Source organism: Saimiri boliviensis, chromosome 19 (genome assembly GCF_048565385.1).
Source record: "Saimiri boliviensis isolate mSaiBol1 chromosome 19, mSaiBol1.pri, whole genome shotgun sequence".
In the NCBI taxonomy this organism is placed as follows: Eukaryota; Metazoa; Chordata; class Mammalia; order Primates; family Cebidae; genus Saimiri; species Saimiri boliviensis.
In genome coordinates, this window is record NC_133467.1 from 12,993,908 (window position 1) to 13,011,641 (window position 17,734).

The following is a 17,734-nucleotide window of genomic DNA, read 5'->3' on the forward strand; positions in this document are numbered from 1 at the left end:
GCCTCGGCCTCCCAAAGTGCTGGGATTACAGGCTGAATGGCACTTCTTAATGTGGCGGCAGCAAGAGAAAAATTGGGAAGAAGCAAAAGTGGAAATCTCTGATAAACCCACCAGATCTTGTGAGACTTACTCACTATTATGAGACTAGGATGGGAAAGACTAGCCCTCATGATTCAATTACCTCCCCCTGGGTGCCTCCCACAACATGTGGGAATTCTGGGAGATACAATTCAAGTTGAGATTTGTGTGGGGACACAGCTAAACCATATCATTCCACCCTGACCCCTTCAAATTTCACATCCTCACATTTCAAAATCAATCATGCCTCGCCAACAGCTCCCCAGGCTGTCTTGTGTTGTAACTCTAACCTATTGTTAAAAGACTAAATGGACAATATGTCTAAAATGATTTCAAGATCAAAACGACATAGAAAATCCAATCTATTGTTTTCTTAATCTCCTTCAATAGTAGCCATTTTTCCAGTAACTAAAACCAAGAAGTGAGTTTTATGTTCCTCTGGATGGATTTTGACATCCAAACCAACAGATACATCTTTTCACTTTTGCTAATTAAGTAAAAAAAAAAAAAATCAGAGCATTGTAGCCACTGAATGTATAAATCAGGAAAGCAGTGTAGTATCATGGTCAGAAACCTGGGCTCTGTAGTCAGACTTCCTCATGGGAATCCTGACTCCACCAACTAACTGTCAGAAGCATGATATGGGGGAAAATATTGAACCACCTAAGCCCTGGTTTCCTCATCTAGCAGTGATTACGGTAGTATCTATCTCACAGGGATGTTGCCAAGAATTTTTTTTAAATGCTTTGAAATGTTGAATGCAGTGACTAGCGCTGACTATCAGCTATTAATTAACTCGGCAGTCTTGAGTAACTCGGTGATCTCAGCTCTCTTTTCCATTATTCCCCTCCCTGCCTCCTGACCTAGCATCCCTACGACAAAGGCCAATTTCTGAATCAAGGAGCCCTTTTCCAGAATTGCACATTGCAAATATCGAGGAGGCGGAAAATTTGGACAACTGCTTTCTTATGGTCATAAACCTGAGACCAAACTGGCCATTTTCCATGGCAAAGAACAGATCCCCTAGACCCAATTACCCCAAATAGAAGGTAGGTCATAAACTGCAACAAGGAGCAACGTAATTAACATCCTCAAGGACCACTCCAATCTATGGACACAATAAGAAATCCTTCTCCAAAGACTCATGACAACCATTTTATTTACTACTGACTCTATTTGTTGTAGCTGTACACAGCTCATAACTAAACTTCTTCTCAACCTTCTTTGTGCAGGCTAAGGAGAGAAAGGAAATTAGTAATTAGAAAAGCTGGATTTTCCCTCTGAAACTGGCTCCTGATCCTCTGTTTCACTAGACTACAGAGTTTAGAGTTTGACAGCTATTAACCAGCAGTGATATCCAGGCCGCCAACATGGATGTTTTATAAACAGCCTCAGCTGGCTGACTACCTCTGGGCTTTGCTATGTTGAAGAGGACAAAAATAAACATCACAAAAAATGTAAAAAATATGAAATAAACTAATTGTTTCTCATTCTTATCTTCAAAGCTTGATTAAGAGAGGTGGCAAAAACAATTCAGTAGCTACTTACACCAGCATCTGGTGTATCAACAGTTGCTACATCGGGGCAAAGTGAAACCACATTCCCAGTGATCTTCCATCTCTTCCCTACTTTACTGCTGTCCCTCCTACTGCTCATCGCTAGGCCTTACACATAGGAACCATTCAATGAAAGGAGGATAGGTGGACAGACAGAAAGCTGACTGTACAGAGTAGAGCACATTTATTCCCAGTTTTTTCTAATGATCAAATGATGTCAAGCTCAAATGAAAATTATCTATATAAATATAGATACATATATATATACACATCAGACTTAAAGTTCCTTGGGGGCAGGTATCTTATTATTTATCTTTGTGGCCTCAATACTTAGCAAAACGTTTTGGTCACACATAGTAAATATTTATCGACTCAATGGATGTTATTAATAGAAGAATACATTTATTACGTATCTCCTATGCATCTGACAATTTACGTACATTTTCTTATTTAACCCTCAGATCACTACTGTCCTCCAAAATGGATGCTCTCCTTTCCACAGGGTAAGGCTGTTGCTAGGAGAAGCTGCCTAATTAGGGGTTAGAGCTCCCAGTCTCACCTGCAACTAGGCTGAGCCACGGGGCTACTCCTTGTCAACGGGATATGAATAGAAGTAATGTGTATCAGTTCTATATCAATACATTTAAGCAGTATGCCTTATTCTTACTCTCTCTTTCCACTTCTCTTGAAGGGACATAAACCATGGGATCCTTGAGGACAGCAGAGCTACCAAATAGAAGGAACCTGGGTCTCTACATGACCAAGCAGAGTAAAGCCAGGAGCACTCTTAAGAACACACTGGCCTGTTCAAGGAGCACGAGGGAAACCTACTATGTTAACCCATTGGAATTTGGGGGGTTATTTGTTAGAACATCTAGCCCTGCTCAATCTAGTACATAAATCTTGCAGAAAGTTATTTTAGATTTTAAAAATGAGACTCTGTTAAATAACTTGCCCAAAATGGCACCGGAGTGGCAAAGCTGAAGTTCAAGCTGAGGTCTGCCCAACAATAAAGTCCTTAGTCTTTCCACCAAGGGTACATTATCAAGACAATTTGATGTTCATAATAGAAAGGTACACATTTATGAAACCACTACTTCCCCATAAAGTGCAGTCCAAGCCTGGATTGATGGTAAGATCCAGGTAGACAAGGACTGTAATAGTTGTTCATTGCTATTAATATTCGGTATCTAATATAATGCCTGGCATTCAGTAAGGCACTTAGTAAATAATACATAATGGTTTGTAGGATGGATGAATGGAAAAGAAGTATTGCTAAGAGAAATCTGTTGAAAGAACACCAAACACCTCTTCTCCTCACTCCCCAAATTCTCCAGCAGCAAGGACCGAGGATGTCAAGAGCCCTCGTAGACTGTATTATGCTTCTTGCCCTGTTCAGTCTCTCAGGCTTACTATAAATCTATAAACTTCCATTGTTGAATTTCAGAGAACAGAAATATATCTTTAAAAAGATTGAATGCTGCTCTCCATTACAGTTTAGATGCCTGACCCCTCCAAATCCCATGTTGAAATCTGATTCTTGATGTTGGAGGTGGGGCCTAATGGGAAGTGTTTGGGTCATGAGGAGAGTCTCTCATAAATAGATTAATGCCCTCTCTGGGGGCAGTGGGAGGGTGGTGAACGAGTTTTTATTCTATTAGTTCCCACAAGAGCTGGTTGTTTAAAGAATCTGACACCTTCCCTCCTTTCTCTCTTGCTTCTCCTCCTGCCATGTGATCTTTGCACATGCTGGCTCCCCTTCACCTTCTGCCATGAGTGGCAGCAGCCTGAGGCCCTCACCCAAAGCAGTTGCTGGTGCAATGCTTCCTGTACAGCCTGCAGAAAACCATGAGCCAAATAAAGCTCTTTTCTTTATAAATCACTCAGCCTCGGGTATTCCTTTATCATAACACAAACAGACTAAGACACTGTCCTCTCTCAGGCAGTAATCAAATCAAGATGTATATTCAAACTACAAAAGTTCAAGGAAAATATTTCTTTTCTCTTAGGTCAGTAAGACAACATGTGGGAAGGTGGCAAGCAATCAGTAAAGGAGAACTATCCAAGAAGCCAATTCTGATGATGGTGAAAGACAATGAAACCCGGGCTGGCTGTGGAATTCCCAGCCGTGGGCAGAGTTCAGGTGCACTGGCCCAACTGACGGCATCCTTCCCTTCTAGTCACTCCTAGATGCTAGACCAGCCAACCTGGAACTAAGCTCTGTACTGATCACATTTTTCCCAGCTGCCTTAGGACCACACATACATTCTTCTCCAATCAGATTGTTGTTGTTTTTTTTTTTTTTTTTTAAGGAAAGATACCATTTATTTATAATTATTTCACTTTATCCACAATTTCCCGTACAAATATAAAATATAAAAAAATAAAACCACCACATGGAAACGTGAGTGTCTTTCTTTCATTAGTCTGGCTGAGGAAGGAGCACAAACCCTCTCACTTTATGAAAAGGCAAACAGGAATAATGGCTGAGACATGGCTCTGCATGAGCAACCTAACTCATAGCAGTGTGGGCTGGTGGGGCCTCACTAGCAAAGAGACTTGGGGTGTCACCTACTGGGGACAGCATGGCTTCCCAAGAGGATGACAGCTGCTTGGGCCCAACTCCCTCACTTCCACTACCAAATACCAAAAATCAAATATGGGCCACACATCTCATGAGCTCCAATTAGACTGTTCTGTTCATGAGGGAAGCACTGTATCTAACTTCTGCTTCTACCTTCACCATCACCCCTGCTACACAAGACTGAAGATCAGCTTGACTAAAATCAGGCCTCAGCCATAGGCAAAAGCCTGATTTCCACCTTCTAACTAGAGGTAAGAGAATGGGGCATACATTGCAGTTCCGGGCCTCACATCCTCTTTCCATATCAGTGGCTTAGTTACACTGAACTAGCAATTCTCATTCTTTCAAGTGTGAGGTTCTTTTCTTAATGTCAATTATTTAAGACCCACCACATCCCTCGGAGGAGTTATTTCAACTACCATGGTCCCTTAACAATGTGGTTCCATAATTGTTACTACCCAGAGCCATTCCTTTTTCTATGGAGACACTGAGACTTAACAGAACCTGGGTCATCTGTCCATAACCACAGAACTAGTAAACGGCAGAGCAGAGATACGAATTCACGTTTGCTTGTCTATGAAGCACAAATCGTTAACCACTATGCAATAGGGAATAAATTTAAAAAGAAAACAATACTGTTTATTCAACAATATGTTTAGATGTATTTAGAGTTTATAAATCACAATAGTGTCCACACTAAAAGTACACAATGTACGTATCTGTGGGAGACTTCATTCAGGAAAGAGCCAGAGCTTGTAGGTGATTTCCTGTGGCTTAGCGTTCAGACCAATCACAGCTGGGGGGAGTGGAAATACTCCTCCTTTATTTGCAGTACTAGCTGGTCAAACCTTGACCTGATCAGATTCCCGGAAGGGAGATCCCATCCCATACTTGCATTTGTTTATGGAAGAAGAAGGACTGGATGTCAGAGTCTAATAGACAAAGTTCTAAAAAGGCCTTGGTCAGGATTAAGTCTCTCATACACACACAACCACGGCACCATGTACCACACTCTGTGGCATCTACCCTAGACTCCCAAAGTCTTGCATTTCAGAACAGAATATAAAATGAAAACAGGAAAGGATTAGGGAGAGTAGAAAAAGGACAACAGAAGAGCAGGGAGGAAGAAGCTAACCCATTAAAGAGTTGGCTGCATTCATCCGAAGAGGGGATGTGGAACGGAAGTGAGCAGGAGAAGAGACCGGGGTGAGCATTTACTCCCTCCCATCTCTACCACCAGAGTCCATACGTGAAGGATGCATCTGGGTGACCTGTCTCCAGAACAGAGAATACGACACTTAATTGGAAAGAGAACTGGGATGCTCTATTTCCCTTTTCCAAATGAGTAAGTAGAACATAACTCACAAAGCACTTTGAGCTCCTCCCTGGATGTAAGGGCCCCTAAATCACAAAATGTTGTATTTTTCGGGGTTATTAACCAGAGTTCAGTTAGAATCCAGATTCAGCATTATGATGTGTCATGGGTTTTGAGAACAGGAAAAAGAGAAACATCCCATAAACAAGCATGTGGGTTGGCTTGATCTTTTGACTATTGTTCTATCAGAAAAATAAAAATCATAATAATCGTATAGCAATGTTCTCAACAAAGAATTTTTAAAATAATTTATCTGCTGAATATCAAAAATAAAAGCCCACACACTCATCAATTCTTACCCATTGTTTGAATCAGTAGGAGAGGCTCAGAGTGTAATCTCAGAGGGCCAGGGACTATGTCTCCACTCTGGGAAGGTTAACCAATCTAGCGTGTGCTGTGCTGAATTATAAGGTCTGTAGACTGGGTTTTGGTACAGCTCCAGTAGGTTAAAAAAAATTATAGTGGAGGGCTGATTTTGGAAGGAGGAGGCAGGAGGGAAGAAAGGGACTCTGAGGACCTTAATCCTCTGTCCCGAATTCTGACGAGACATGGAGTCATTTGGGGAACTTGTTCTATCTTCTGCTCTGCAAACACTGTGGCTCTGTCCTGCAAATCTGTTCACTTTCCTGTTTCAAACCATTCAACGGCCTCCCACTGAACATTCCTGGACATGCCAATGAGGCCCTGAATGATACAGCCCCCGCCTGCTTTCCAACCCCTCTTAGGTTACAATCTCTGTGAGCCCCTCCAGCCTTCTTTTTGCTTCCCAGACCTGCCATGGCCTTCCCCATCTCCAGCCCTGCACAGCTGCCCTACCCTCTGCCTGCAACTCTCCTCATCCTGTCCCCGTTCCTCTTCTCATCTCATCCTAGCTAAGTGCAACTCAGTCTTCAGGTCTCAAATTAGGTTAGGGTCCCAGTGAAAAGTTCTCCTAGCACCCTAACTATTCTCCTATGCAGCATATTATACACAATTAAATTAAATTAAATAATATCTGTCTTCTCTGCTGGACAGGAGGCTATGGGCAGAGGCTGTATTTCCATCCAGTGCTGTGTCCCCAGCAGTCAGCACAATGTTTGAACACAGGATGTGCTCCTCTAATACCGGCTGCCTCTATACTTCCTTCCCTCCTGTCTTCTCCTGACTCTGTCTGTTTTCCCCCAACCACAGTTCAGAGCTTCACACGCAGGTATTAGGCATGCCTAGCCCTGAGTGGGCTTCTTTGTGGCTGTTTCCCCTGCATCCAGAATTGCCACTAAGATTCAACAGCAAAGATACCCCAAACCAGGTCAGTTTCAGTTCTATTTCACATTGAGCTCTCCCATGGCTGGTCATGCTGACCTGGACTAGGGAGGGACTCTCCAAGGCCAGCTGGGCCCCAGAGGGCTGGTGGGGAGAAGGTGAGATGCAGGGATCCCCACAGCGATGTAAATCATGGCCGATGCAACCGACATGTGAAGCGGCCACACTTGTCACTCTGCCTCCCAGTCACTGTCCTAGTGTGGGAGACCAGGGAGAAAAGCCACGGCCCTGAGCCCCCTTCCTAAATGTTCTGTCACCAAGGCCCAGGCAACTGACAGAAGACTGGCAGCCGAAAAGGAAGGAAATGAAAGATAAGAGGGAAGAAGTCAGACCTCAGGCCTCTTGTCAGGCCCTCCTCTGCGCAAGGGTTCTGCCTGGGCATTCCACCTGGAGGAGAGATGGTATTGTCAGCCTTCCTGGGTCACAGCCAGAGATGGGCAGACAGGGGCTGACCCCTCTGACCTGTGTATGTTTTGTGCACCTCAGAAGACAAAGAAAACGAAGACCAAAAAAAATGGAAATCTAGAAAATGCAACATTTTCCTTGGTAGTGAAGTTTAAAATAAAGGCCTTTGTTTCAACTTTTACTCTCAGAACTTCTTTGTTGTTCTTATAGGTAATGACTGTAGCAGGATTTGACTAATTTTGATAAAACTGGATATACTGCTGAAAGGAAATAAGACCTATCCTATGTGCAATGTGCAGTAAACTTCTGTCTTGAGGCAAAATCGTAACTAATGGAAAATTTTAAGTTTGCCACTGTTTCAAAATTTGCAATCGGTTTCACTGAAATTTGTTTCTGTGGTTGCAAGTTTTATAGAGATAAATGACCATTCTTAATGAGGTCTATAGAACAGTAGTATTTTGAGTACTTTCCATTTTTATATGCTGATTTTTTCAAGGCACTCAGGGCGCTATATGTGTATTTTAACATTTATCTTTATAATATCACTGTCCTGGAGGGAAGATATTATTGTTCACTGATTTGGTATTTTGCTTTTTTTTTTTTTCTTCGAAACACTTTAGCGGGAGAGGCTGTGCTGTACAATAGATATAGCAAGGGATTTAGAATTGTTGATCATCGAATAAAAGCGCCAACTCTCCCCTTAGTAACTGACATTGAGCAAGTGACTTCTCTTTGAGTTTTGGTTTCCTCATCTGTAAAATGGAGATAATGCCAGCAGTGCCTTATGTTTCTAATATTTATTAGAAATATTTATTTCTTATATTTAAAATAATATGTGCAAGTGCCAATATAGTATATGAAGCTGTCTGTATGTAAAATAAGACATGTGCGCTCCTGGTTAAATGGGAGCTGTCATGATCCACATCGTCACTATCCTATCTGCTTGTCATGAAACCTAGTGGGGTAGCTCGGGCAGGTGTTACCTTCACTTCATAAATAAAGTCTCATAAAGGAAAGCCAAGCTGAGTTCGGTTACATTATCACCCAGTATGACAGAGAGAATGTATGTCGGGATCAGGACCAGAACCCAGAGCCCCCAAGTCATTCGGTCCATGAGATTAAGCTCTGTTTTCATGTGAGTTGCACATACATATTCCAGACAATGATAGAGAATCTTATGTCTTAATACCTCCAGCTTCGTGGCCTAAATACAACCAAGCAGCAGCAGATTCTCAAAGTCAGGGGTAGCACAGCACAGCTGCAACAGAGAGCTAGATTTGGAATTACACAGGATCCAAGCCCCAGCTCACCACACCACATCTAAAAGACCCTGGACAAGTTACTTAGCAACGTGCACCTCGGTCTTCTCTTCTGAGAAGAAAATAGTAAGTAAGGCAATGTTGGGCCAATTTCTTATTCTCCAAGATCTAAAATTCAGTGATTGAGCTTTAATACCCTCAGCCTTACCTTGTCTTCACATGTTCTCTTTGAAACCAGCATGCCCTCTTTTACCTCTCAACACCTGCAATGCCCACCCCTTGCCCCTTCCCTTTGGTAAGCACTCTGCACTCATCATATCTGCTATTTCCCGACTTCAGTGACACATACATTAAATAGCGCTGTTGCATTTTCACATTTCACACCAACACAGTTAGACTTAACTGTGGACTCTATTTACAACACAGACACAAGTGCACAAATCTCTACCCAAAGGAGGAGATGCATTTCAACCACAGCACGGAAATGTAAACGGTTCCTTTAATTCTCAATTCTTGTAAATCTATAGAATTCGTATTTATGCCATATCCACCTCTGTTTGAAAACACACCTGGGAATTTTCACCCCGCCTCCGTCTTCCACACGCACTCAGGCACAAGCATTTAACTGCCTTAGAATGGGAGCTCCAGGCCCAGGAGAGTGGTCTGAGTTAGAAAGCACCTTGCCCTAATTTCTTTCCCTGTATCATCCTGAGTGAACACAATGCCAGGAAACAAAATCCCAAGCCAAACCACCCAGGGATTTTGAAGCTTTCTTCACTCTCTGTGGCTTTTCCTCCTCTTTGATGATACCAAAGCCAATTCAGGTCCCACTCAGTTCTGTCCATATGGAGCTTCTGTCAATGGGTGGGGGTGGCAAGAAGAAGCCTTTCAGGAAAGAGAAATCATCCCAACAGCAACGCCTTGCATCTGGAACACAGTGGATGTTCAATATGTATCTACTGAGTGAACCAATGGTGCATCTCAACATAGAAAAAAGACAGAGTGCCGACATGAGAAGAAACTCCCTCCCACCCAAGGCACAATCCCAACTCAGCTGCCCATCAACTACTCACCGGCACTCTCACACGGAGTCTCCCTGAAGGAACTGAGTTTATGAGCAGCACAGAGCTAAGAAGAGGCCTTTAACGTCACATTTTGCCTTTTGCCCACCTCTCCCAGGAATCAGAATCCTATATTCTAACCTTATCTTTTCCATCATTTGTCTGTCTAGGGGGAAATGCAATTGGAACAGAAATAATGTTCTGATAAAAAGAGATGTTCTTTGGGAGGCCGAGGTGGGCAGATCATGAGGTCAACAGATCGAGACCATCCAGGTCAACATGGTGAAATCTCGTCGCTATTAAAAAAAATACAAAAATTAGCCGGGCGTGGTGGCATGTGCCTGTGGTCCCAGCTACTCGGGAGGCTGAGGCGGAAGACTTGCTTGAACCCAGGAGGCAGAGGTTGCAGTGAGCCGAGATTGCGCCACTGCACTCCAGCCTGGTGACAGAGCAAGACTCCATCTCAAAAAAAAAAAAAAAAAGAGATGCTGTAAGTGGCAGTTGTGCTCCCCAGTGTGGAGCTAGAAATGCACAAAAAGCCAGGGAGGAGGTGGAGGTCTGCCAGGGGAGCAGCCGGCAACGCTGCACAGAGGAAGAACTGAGAAACAGCAAGGCTTGCGGGCTCGCAGACCTCCCCAGCATCAGCATTAATAATGCTGATGCTAGGTTTAGCACCTAGCATTAAGGCACGACATAAAGATCTAGTCATCCACCAGCTCAGCTGAGTATCTCTGAGTGCCTCGCCTCGCTCCACTCAGCCTCGGTTTCCCCATCTCCTACATGACAATCTCTCATGCTCCTCCCTCTACCATTCTGCCCTTGCTCCCCATCTGCCTCCTTCGCCTGCCCAGAACAGTAAGGACAAGTAAAAGACAGGTTTGTGAGATCCTTCCAGGCCTGGAGATGCTATATAAATACCCAGTGATATCATACTATAACCACAGGGATTTAAATTGGGCTGGGGGCCCGAAGACTGCGTTCGCAACTCCTCCCCCACATTCTCAGCCCCAGAGAGACCGTGCTCCCAGAGGAAAACTCTGCTTTGCTTTCCTCGATCTTTAGCTGCTCAGGAAACTTGTATTAGGGCAGCCTCCTTACAGAAAACCCTCTAAAAATACCTATCAATATATATTTAGCTCCAGATAGCATGCTACCAACAACAGGCTTCAGGCTAAATCATTCGGCATGTGCCTGGCGACAAGCTGGGGACGAGGACAGCAGCCCCCAGCTCTCCTCTCCCCTGCTCCCTTTTCCTCTTTTTCCTCTGCCTCCCCTCTTTCTGCTTGGCTCTACATATCCTCCCAAACTGCAAAGGATGTGGGGATGGCTCCAGACTCTTTTCCATGCCTTTCCTCAGAGTCGATTCCAGGGTAAAAAAGAAAAAAGACTGTGTCACATCCAGAGCCGATTCAGAGGGAAGCAGTGTACTGCCTGCTCAAAGCCTTCCGTGGCTCCCCACTACCCTGTGGTTAAAATACAGACTCCTCAGAATGGCCTAGACTGGCCCCTGCTGACCTCTGCAGGGCTCTCCCCATGCCACCCACCGGGCTTCCAGAAGTGTCCTGTGGTCCATCTGTGTGCCCTTCTCCATGCGCCGCCCCCACAGGGCATTTGTGCATCACGTTCTTTCTCCCAGAAGGGCTTGTCTCCTTCCCTGCCCAACTGAGTCCCATCTGTCCACCCTTCACACTCGTTTAAATGTGACTTCTTTCGAGAAGCTTTCCCCAGTGCTCTAGGGCCCAGCTGGATGCCCCTCCAGCTTCTCATGGTGTGTGGCCCCACCTCCACCACCATGGAAGACACTAGGCCCCAGTCCCCCCACCCCGAGCACAGTGCCCAGCACACGGTGGGTATTCAGCAACAGCTCTTGAGTGGCCTCCTGGGTCCTGGCATGATAGCCTTGGCAGGGGAAGGAGGAAGAGCCACACACAGACACACCTGCCCCTCCCCAGAGTCTACACCATGTGCTCCACAGTAAAGGAAAAAGCCAACGCAGGTCACCTCCCATGCAAGGCTGGCAAGACTCAGGAAAGAGGGTATTTTGAGCGAATTTGGAGGTTTTGGTAGGAAAATAGACAATATTACCAACATTCAGTACTAGCTCTGTAATGTCACCAATACTTTAACATACAATGGAAAATAAAGACTTCCTGGGAGAAAGGGATCATAGACTTTTCTCCATTTGGTCTGAACCTAAAGAGGCATAAGGGAAATAGGGAGAGGAGACTAAATGGCTCCAGTAGCACAGGAAGAGCTGGTGCCATCGCCGAGCCTGGCCTAGGGAAGGTGCCCAGATACTGAAGGTAAACAGGCCTGAGTTCAAATTCTGGCTTAACCTTGTAATACCAACCATTTGGATTTGGGCAAGTTACTTAAATTGTCTGCACCTTGGCTTCTTCATCTGTAAAATGGGAGTGGGTAAGAGTCAAGCCTGATGATTCTCATCTCCTGGTACCATGTTTAGGATTAGAAATTTTGTGTGAGTGTGTGTGTGTGTGTGTGTGTGTGTGTGTAGTCTTCAGCATATGGTTCAATAAATGACCGTTTTTATTATACAGTAAATGCCAGGTGACATGATACCCCTGCCTTCTCCCTATCCACTCCTCCAACCCCACCCCATCCACAGCCACTTCTATAACATTAGATATTCATTACGCAGCCCGGATTCTTCCCTCATCACCCAGGAAGCAATCCTTAAGACATAACACTGACAACCTGGTAAATAACTCCAGATGACTAGAAGCCCAATATCGCTTAACGGCCTAGAAACTGAGCTCCCAGCTTTCATTTTCCTAATAGAGTGACCAGACTATGAGCAGCCTGGCAGATGGAGGTAAACAGGAGAGACACAGACACTGCCTGGCTCAGCCAGGCCAAGGGGGAAGGCTGGGAACAGACAATCCTTCTCAACCCCAGCCCCAGCCTTCCCCCAGAACTCATTTTTGTCTCCTACAGACAAGAGAATCTGGGGACAGGCAAGTAATTCAATTCAATCAGCACTTACTGAGTACCAACTATCTGTCAGGCACTGGGATACAAAGATAAGTGGGCACCTAAGGTACAGCCCTCACCTTCTTCTCCCTGTTGTCACCCATGGTTTAGGGCCACCTTTGACTCTCACCCTCCCTTCTCACTTGCCCATCTGTTCCAGGTACTATAATTTTATAACTTATTCTTAAGACTAACGTGTAATAATGACTTCAACTAATTTGGAATTCTCCAGGTGGCCCGACAAGTGTTTAGAAATCGCCTGAGTTTTTCCCAATGCAAGGGAGATCCCAAGTTCCTTAAGAATGTGTTAAAAGAATGGCAAACTCCACTGTCTTTTAGCCGGCCTGAAAACACATTAACGTCCGTGTTTCTCAGTCCTAGCATTTCCCTCTGCATTCAACCACACAATACTACTTACACTGAATTAATGAATGGATGAACAAACAAGTCGATTAACGAAGAAATCAGCTGGAATGCTGATCCATTCTGTACGCATCAAACCACGCTGTGCTGACCGTTAAAGTGATATGCCTTCTTTACCACAGAGCAGGGAGTCTCATTCCAAGCCCACAGCGAGGAGTCTCAGGATGGACACATGGGGCTCCTGTCCCCTTCAACCCAGGTATGAAGCCCCACCTTTGAGAGTGAACATTTGCCTGATTATGCCCCTCCCTGAGCTCATCCTACACTGCCTCATGGGGACCAAAGAAACCTGCAGCCACAGAGCCTTAGAACCCGTAGCGATTGTGAAGTAACTGACAGTATAGGAAAAAGAGAGTCAAAGAAGGAACTTGGAGCCAGCAGCCGTGGGTTCAAGTCCTGGATCTAGCGCCTCTTAGCAATGCATGTGCCCTCTCTGATTCTTAGTTTCTTCGTCTGTAAAATGAGAATAACAAGGTCTTTTCTATGGCACTGAGAACAAGATGAAGCAATGTACATAGATGTGCTTTCCAAACTACGCATACCCTCAACTTATAGGCCGAAGAATACTAAAGTTTCAGAGGTCAGAGGTGGCAAGCAGAATACGGTGGTCTAGGCCCCTCAACTAGTCATCGCTTAGCAAGGTCACTGACAGCAGGTCTTACACTGAGCCAGCTGGCTGACACCTCAGCACCCACTTCCCTCCTGTCAGCACGGAGTGCTGAGAAGTTGTGCAGCCTCAGCCCTGAGGCACTGTGTCATGCTCGGGCACCTGTCATTCCTCCTATGCACAGGGGAAAATGGGAGGTGACACCTGGAGATGAGGTGGGAAGGAAGAGCTGTCGGCAGGGACTGCTGTGGGTGCAGGTGTCAGGACGACAAAGGAGGATAATGGGTGGCCTGGAGAGGAGGCTGCACAGGGCAGGGGTCAAAACACCAGCCCCGGATGAAAGGGCACCATTCTAACTCCTGCATCTGCCATTAAGGGGCAGGTGATCTTGGGTGAGTAACTTACCCTCTTCCAGTGCCAGATGACTCATCTCTAAAGTCTGCTTTGCCTGCCTCCCTGGTTGGTTTCCCATGTCATTGACTCTACAACCATAACAATTGTTTAAGATGTCCCATCATTTTATGTAGCACTAAGAAAGAAAAACATGCTGTCAATTAAGCTATAGCATGTCATTATTGTAAGATACAGGCTGATTTCAGCGAAGTTCCAGCATGAAAAACGTGCCTCTTAGAGCCACACAATGTGGTAGATGAGAGTACCATGTGACTGTAAGACTAAATACGATCATCCATTCCTGTGGGATAGAACCGCAACCCTCAGAGAGGATCTCGAGAGGGCCAAGTTCTTTGCCTGGAGCATATTCACCCATGAGTCAAGGACAGAGACAGGCAATGGTCCACGCTGGGAAGACGGTAAGCAGCAGGTCTGGAGGAGGAACAGGAGCAAAGTCTGGTGAGTTCAGGCGGAAATCGGGGCCTGCTAAGGCAATCCACAAAGCCAGGGACATCTGAAGAGCCATGAAGAAGGGAGGATGTGAGGGATGGGAAACAGAGCACAGACAGGACAACTGACTCAGCCAAGCTCAGCACCTGCACGGATTCTTGAGCATCCCCTGGACATTCAGGCAAGGACCCGGGGGCCCTTCTTGGCTGTGTGGAACCTACGGGTCCCTATTAATCGGCTTCTTCAGCAACATGTGGCAACCCTTATTTGCAGAGAGATTACCATCTGCTGTAAGTCTTCTCTCATGCAGTCACGGTCCAGTTTCTCCACCTCCTCACACCCATCATAGTTCCCAGACCCCAGAACAGAACAGCTGGATTCTTCTCCGGAATTACTTCTTCAGCCTTGTAAAATGCCTCGTAAAATGTGACACCCTAAAGACGTACGTTGGAGCGTCTTTAATAATTATTTATTACAGCAAAACACGGAAAGAATCCAAGTGTCAAGTAACTGCAAAAATGAGAAGCAAGATGTGTACATCTGTTTAACAAACTGATCAGTCATTACAGATTTTTGCCAGAATATGCAACGCCATGTTATATGCTTATACTATTTTGAGAAAAAAGCAGCAAAATTACAAGCATTTAAAGAGAGCTTGCTTAGCACTGAAGGCCTGGAAAAGATACCCCAAAATAATCAGGAATTTTTCTTCATTGGTGAATTATTTTTTCTTCTTTTGACTTTTCTGTATTTTCCATATATCTTTAGTGAACATATAATCACTTAAAATAAAAATAAATGAACTAGACAAAAAATTTCCAAGGGACTCTGCCACATATAGAACTGAGCAGGACCAAGAATTCATGTAAACTTAACAGATATACATTGCAATAGTTTTTTTTTTGTTTTTTTTTTTTTTTTTTTTTTTTTTTTTGCTATTCTGTAGTGACTTACCCAAAACTTTTCTTCTAGATATAATCAAAACATTTCTAAATGACTCAGATTCTCATATAGGCCTCTTCTAATCAGCACATATTATTTTATTTTAAGGACATTGAAAACATCACCCAATGTACTTCTGGAACACTATGTAGAAACTATACTTCATATACTAAAGCATATTTAAAATGTAGTAGTAGAATTTTCTTTTAGAAAAGAAAAAAACTTCCCGAAAATCCTTCTGTAAGGCAACAGATATTTTTAAACATGAATAGTCATCCCTGTCTATTTATCCATTTCCCAGATTGAGGGGCTGGCTGCTAACGGGCTTCCATTTAAATATTCCAGGCCGTTACATCTTCAGTGTTTTCTCTTTCACTCAATCCCAACGGCTTAAAGGTTAAAAATAAGAGTATTCTGTCTATTCCGCAAGACAGAAAATAGACGCAATCATTCTCAAGCCCTTAGCCTTCCTTCTAAGACTTCACCTACCTTCGCGCCTCCTCTCACTCCTCCCTGGAAAACAATTCCTCTCTTCTCCTCTCTCCATTTGGTTAATCACAGTAGTAGCTAATATTTCCCCTTTCCTGCCACTCGAAGTCACTCTCTTCTTTTCTTCATGGGTTTGAACTCTGTCTGCCAAGCAGCTGGGTAAGGGCATTTCCAGAACGCATCACTTGCTGCCCCATCCACACAGGACCACTCCCCAGTCCTCAGCCCTGCAGGCCCCGAGAGCCACCTGACACAAAGACCAACAGGAAGCCACAAGAGCCTGGGAAGGCCTGCCCATCACACCATTCCCAAGGCCAACACAATTGCTACCAAAGACACTGGGTCAAGACAACAACCTCATACTATATTCATTTCCAAAAGAATGATTTATCCAATATTTAACTAAATGTACTGCCATCGTATATGCTGCTGTGGCACTGGGTCGGCCCCAATGTCATATTACTGTATTAATTTCCGCAGAATGATTTATCCAACATTTTAATATGATTCGATTTTATACTATTAATAAATCTGCAAATCATAAAAAATTCTGTTGTCAGAACACAAATCTCAGTTATCAGTTCAGAAAATATGGCTGTGGTCTTCTCCAACCCCCTCTCCCCAAAGAAAGTGAATTTGACTGCATCTTTTGGCCCGTCTTGGGGGTGCCTCCCAGGTGGGGGTAAGCTGCTTGCTTCGGTGAAAAGGCTCACTGGGAAATGTCACCCTCCCCAGGGAAATGGGCGGTCAGCCACTGAGCCAAGCACAGAACAGAAAACCAGAAGTAGCAGCTGCCATGAGAGTCCCATGGCCTCTGCCTAACACCACACCCACCTCCACACAGTGCTCACCCTCCTCTTGATGTGGCTGACCCATGGTCCAGCACCCTGGGAAATCTTAGCCTTGAACTTTTCCTTCTGTCTTCTGCCCCCTACTGTAATACTGCTGTCTTTTCACCCCAGGTTCCTTGCCCCTGGCCACCTCATGACACTAACCCTCTTCACACACACATGAAGCTCCCAAGTCACACACACACACACACACACACACACACACACACACACGAGAGAGAGAGAGAGAGAGAGAGAGAGAGAGAGAGAGAGAGAGAGAGAGAAAATGGACTTACCCACTGAGGACCACAATGAAGTCCATGACATTCCAGCCATTGCGGAGGTACGAGCCCTTATGGAAGATGAACCCCAGGGCCACAATCTTGATCCCAGCTTCAAAGCAAAATATCCCAATGAAATAAGGTTCTGTCTTCTCCTGTGGAGATGAGGAGCAGAGGCACCAGTGAGAAGAGGACTGTGCTTTATGAGACACAGACAAAGGCATAGCCCAGCCCCCCCTGGATGTCTGTGCTGGGCCTGCTCACGTGTGGGCGGGGAGCAAGGCTGCTAAGGACAGAGGGGCTGCAGGCTCTGTGACTCAGGAGGACACAGGGCAAGGGAGCCCCAGGGAAGCTAGCTGCAGACATGGACGACGTGGGGGTCACGCCCCGGAGCTAGACTTCCTTCCCAGGAAGGTCCCTGACGGCCCTGGCTTTGCCCTGAAGGAGTTTGCCGCTCTTCACATAAGTTAGACACTTGAGGGTCGTCATCGCATGTACACACATGGATTTCAGGCAATCTGTCTGCTCTTTTTAGGGGGAATACGTTAGACGTGTGACTCATTTCTTTAAGGAGAATAAGGACGTAAGCATTGGAAAGTTCATAACCACAAATACGCACAAGAACTGAGCATCCTTCACCCTCTCCCCTCTACTCCGCCACCCCTTCCTCTTGCGTCAAAAGTCCCTTAGGAAAGACGAGGGAAGAAG

The 17,734-nt window shown here is 45.0% G+C and overlaps 1 protein-coding gene across 7 annotated transcripts in view; it reads right to left on the minus strand.

The window, feature by feature from the left end:
• CACNA1E (calcium voltage-gated channel subunit alpha1 E) overlaps positions 1-17,734 on the minus strand; it is a 405,974-nt gene that overhangs the window by 284,206 nt on the left and 104,034 nt on the right. For all 7 annotated transcript variants that reach the window (XM_074389670.1, XM_074389669.1, XM_074389668.1 and 4 more), the window contains exon 4: positions 17,042-17,181. In XM_074389670.1, coding sequence (XP_074245771.1) covers positions 17,042-17,181 — 140 coding nt within the window. The remainder of the gene's footprint in view (positions 1-17,041; positions 17,182-17,734) is intronic.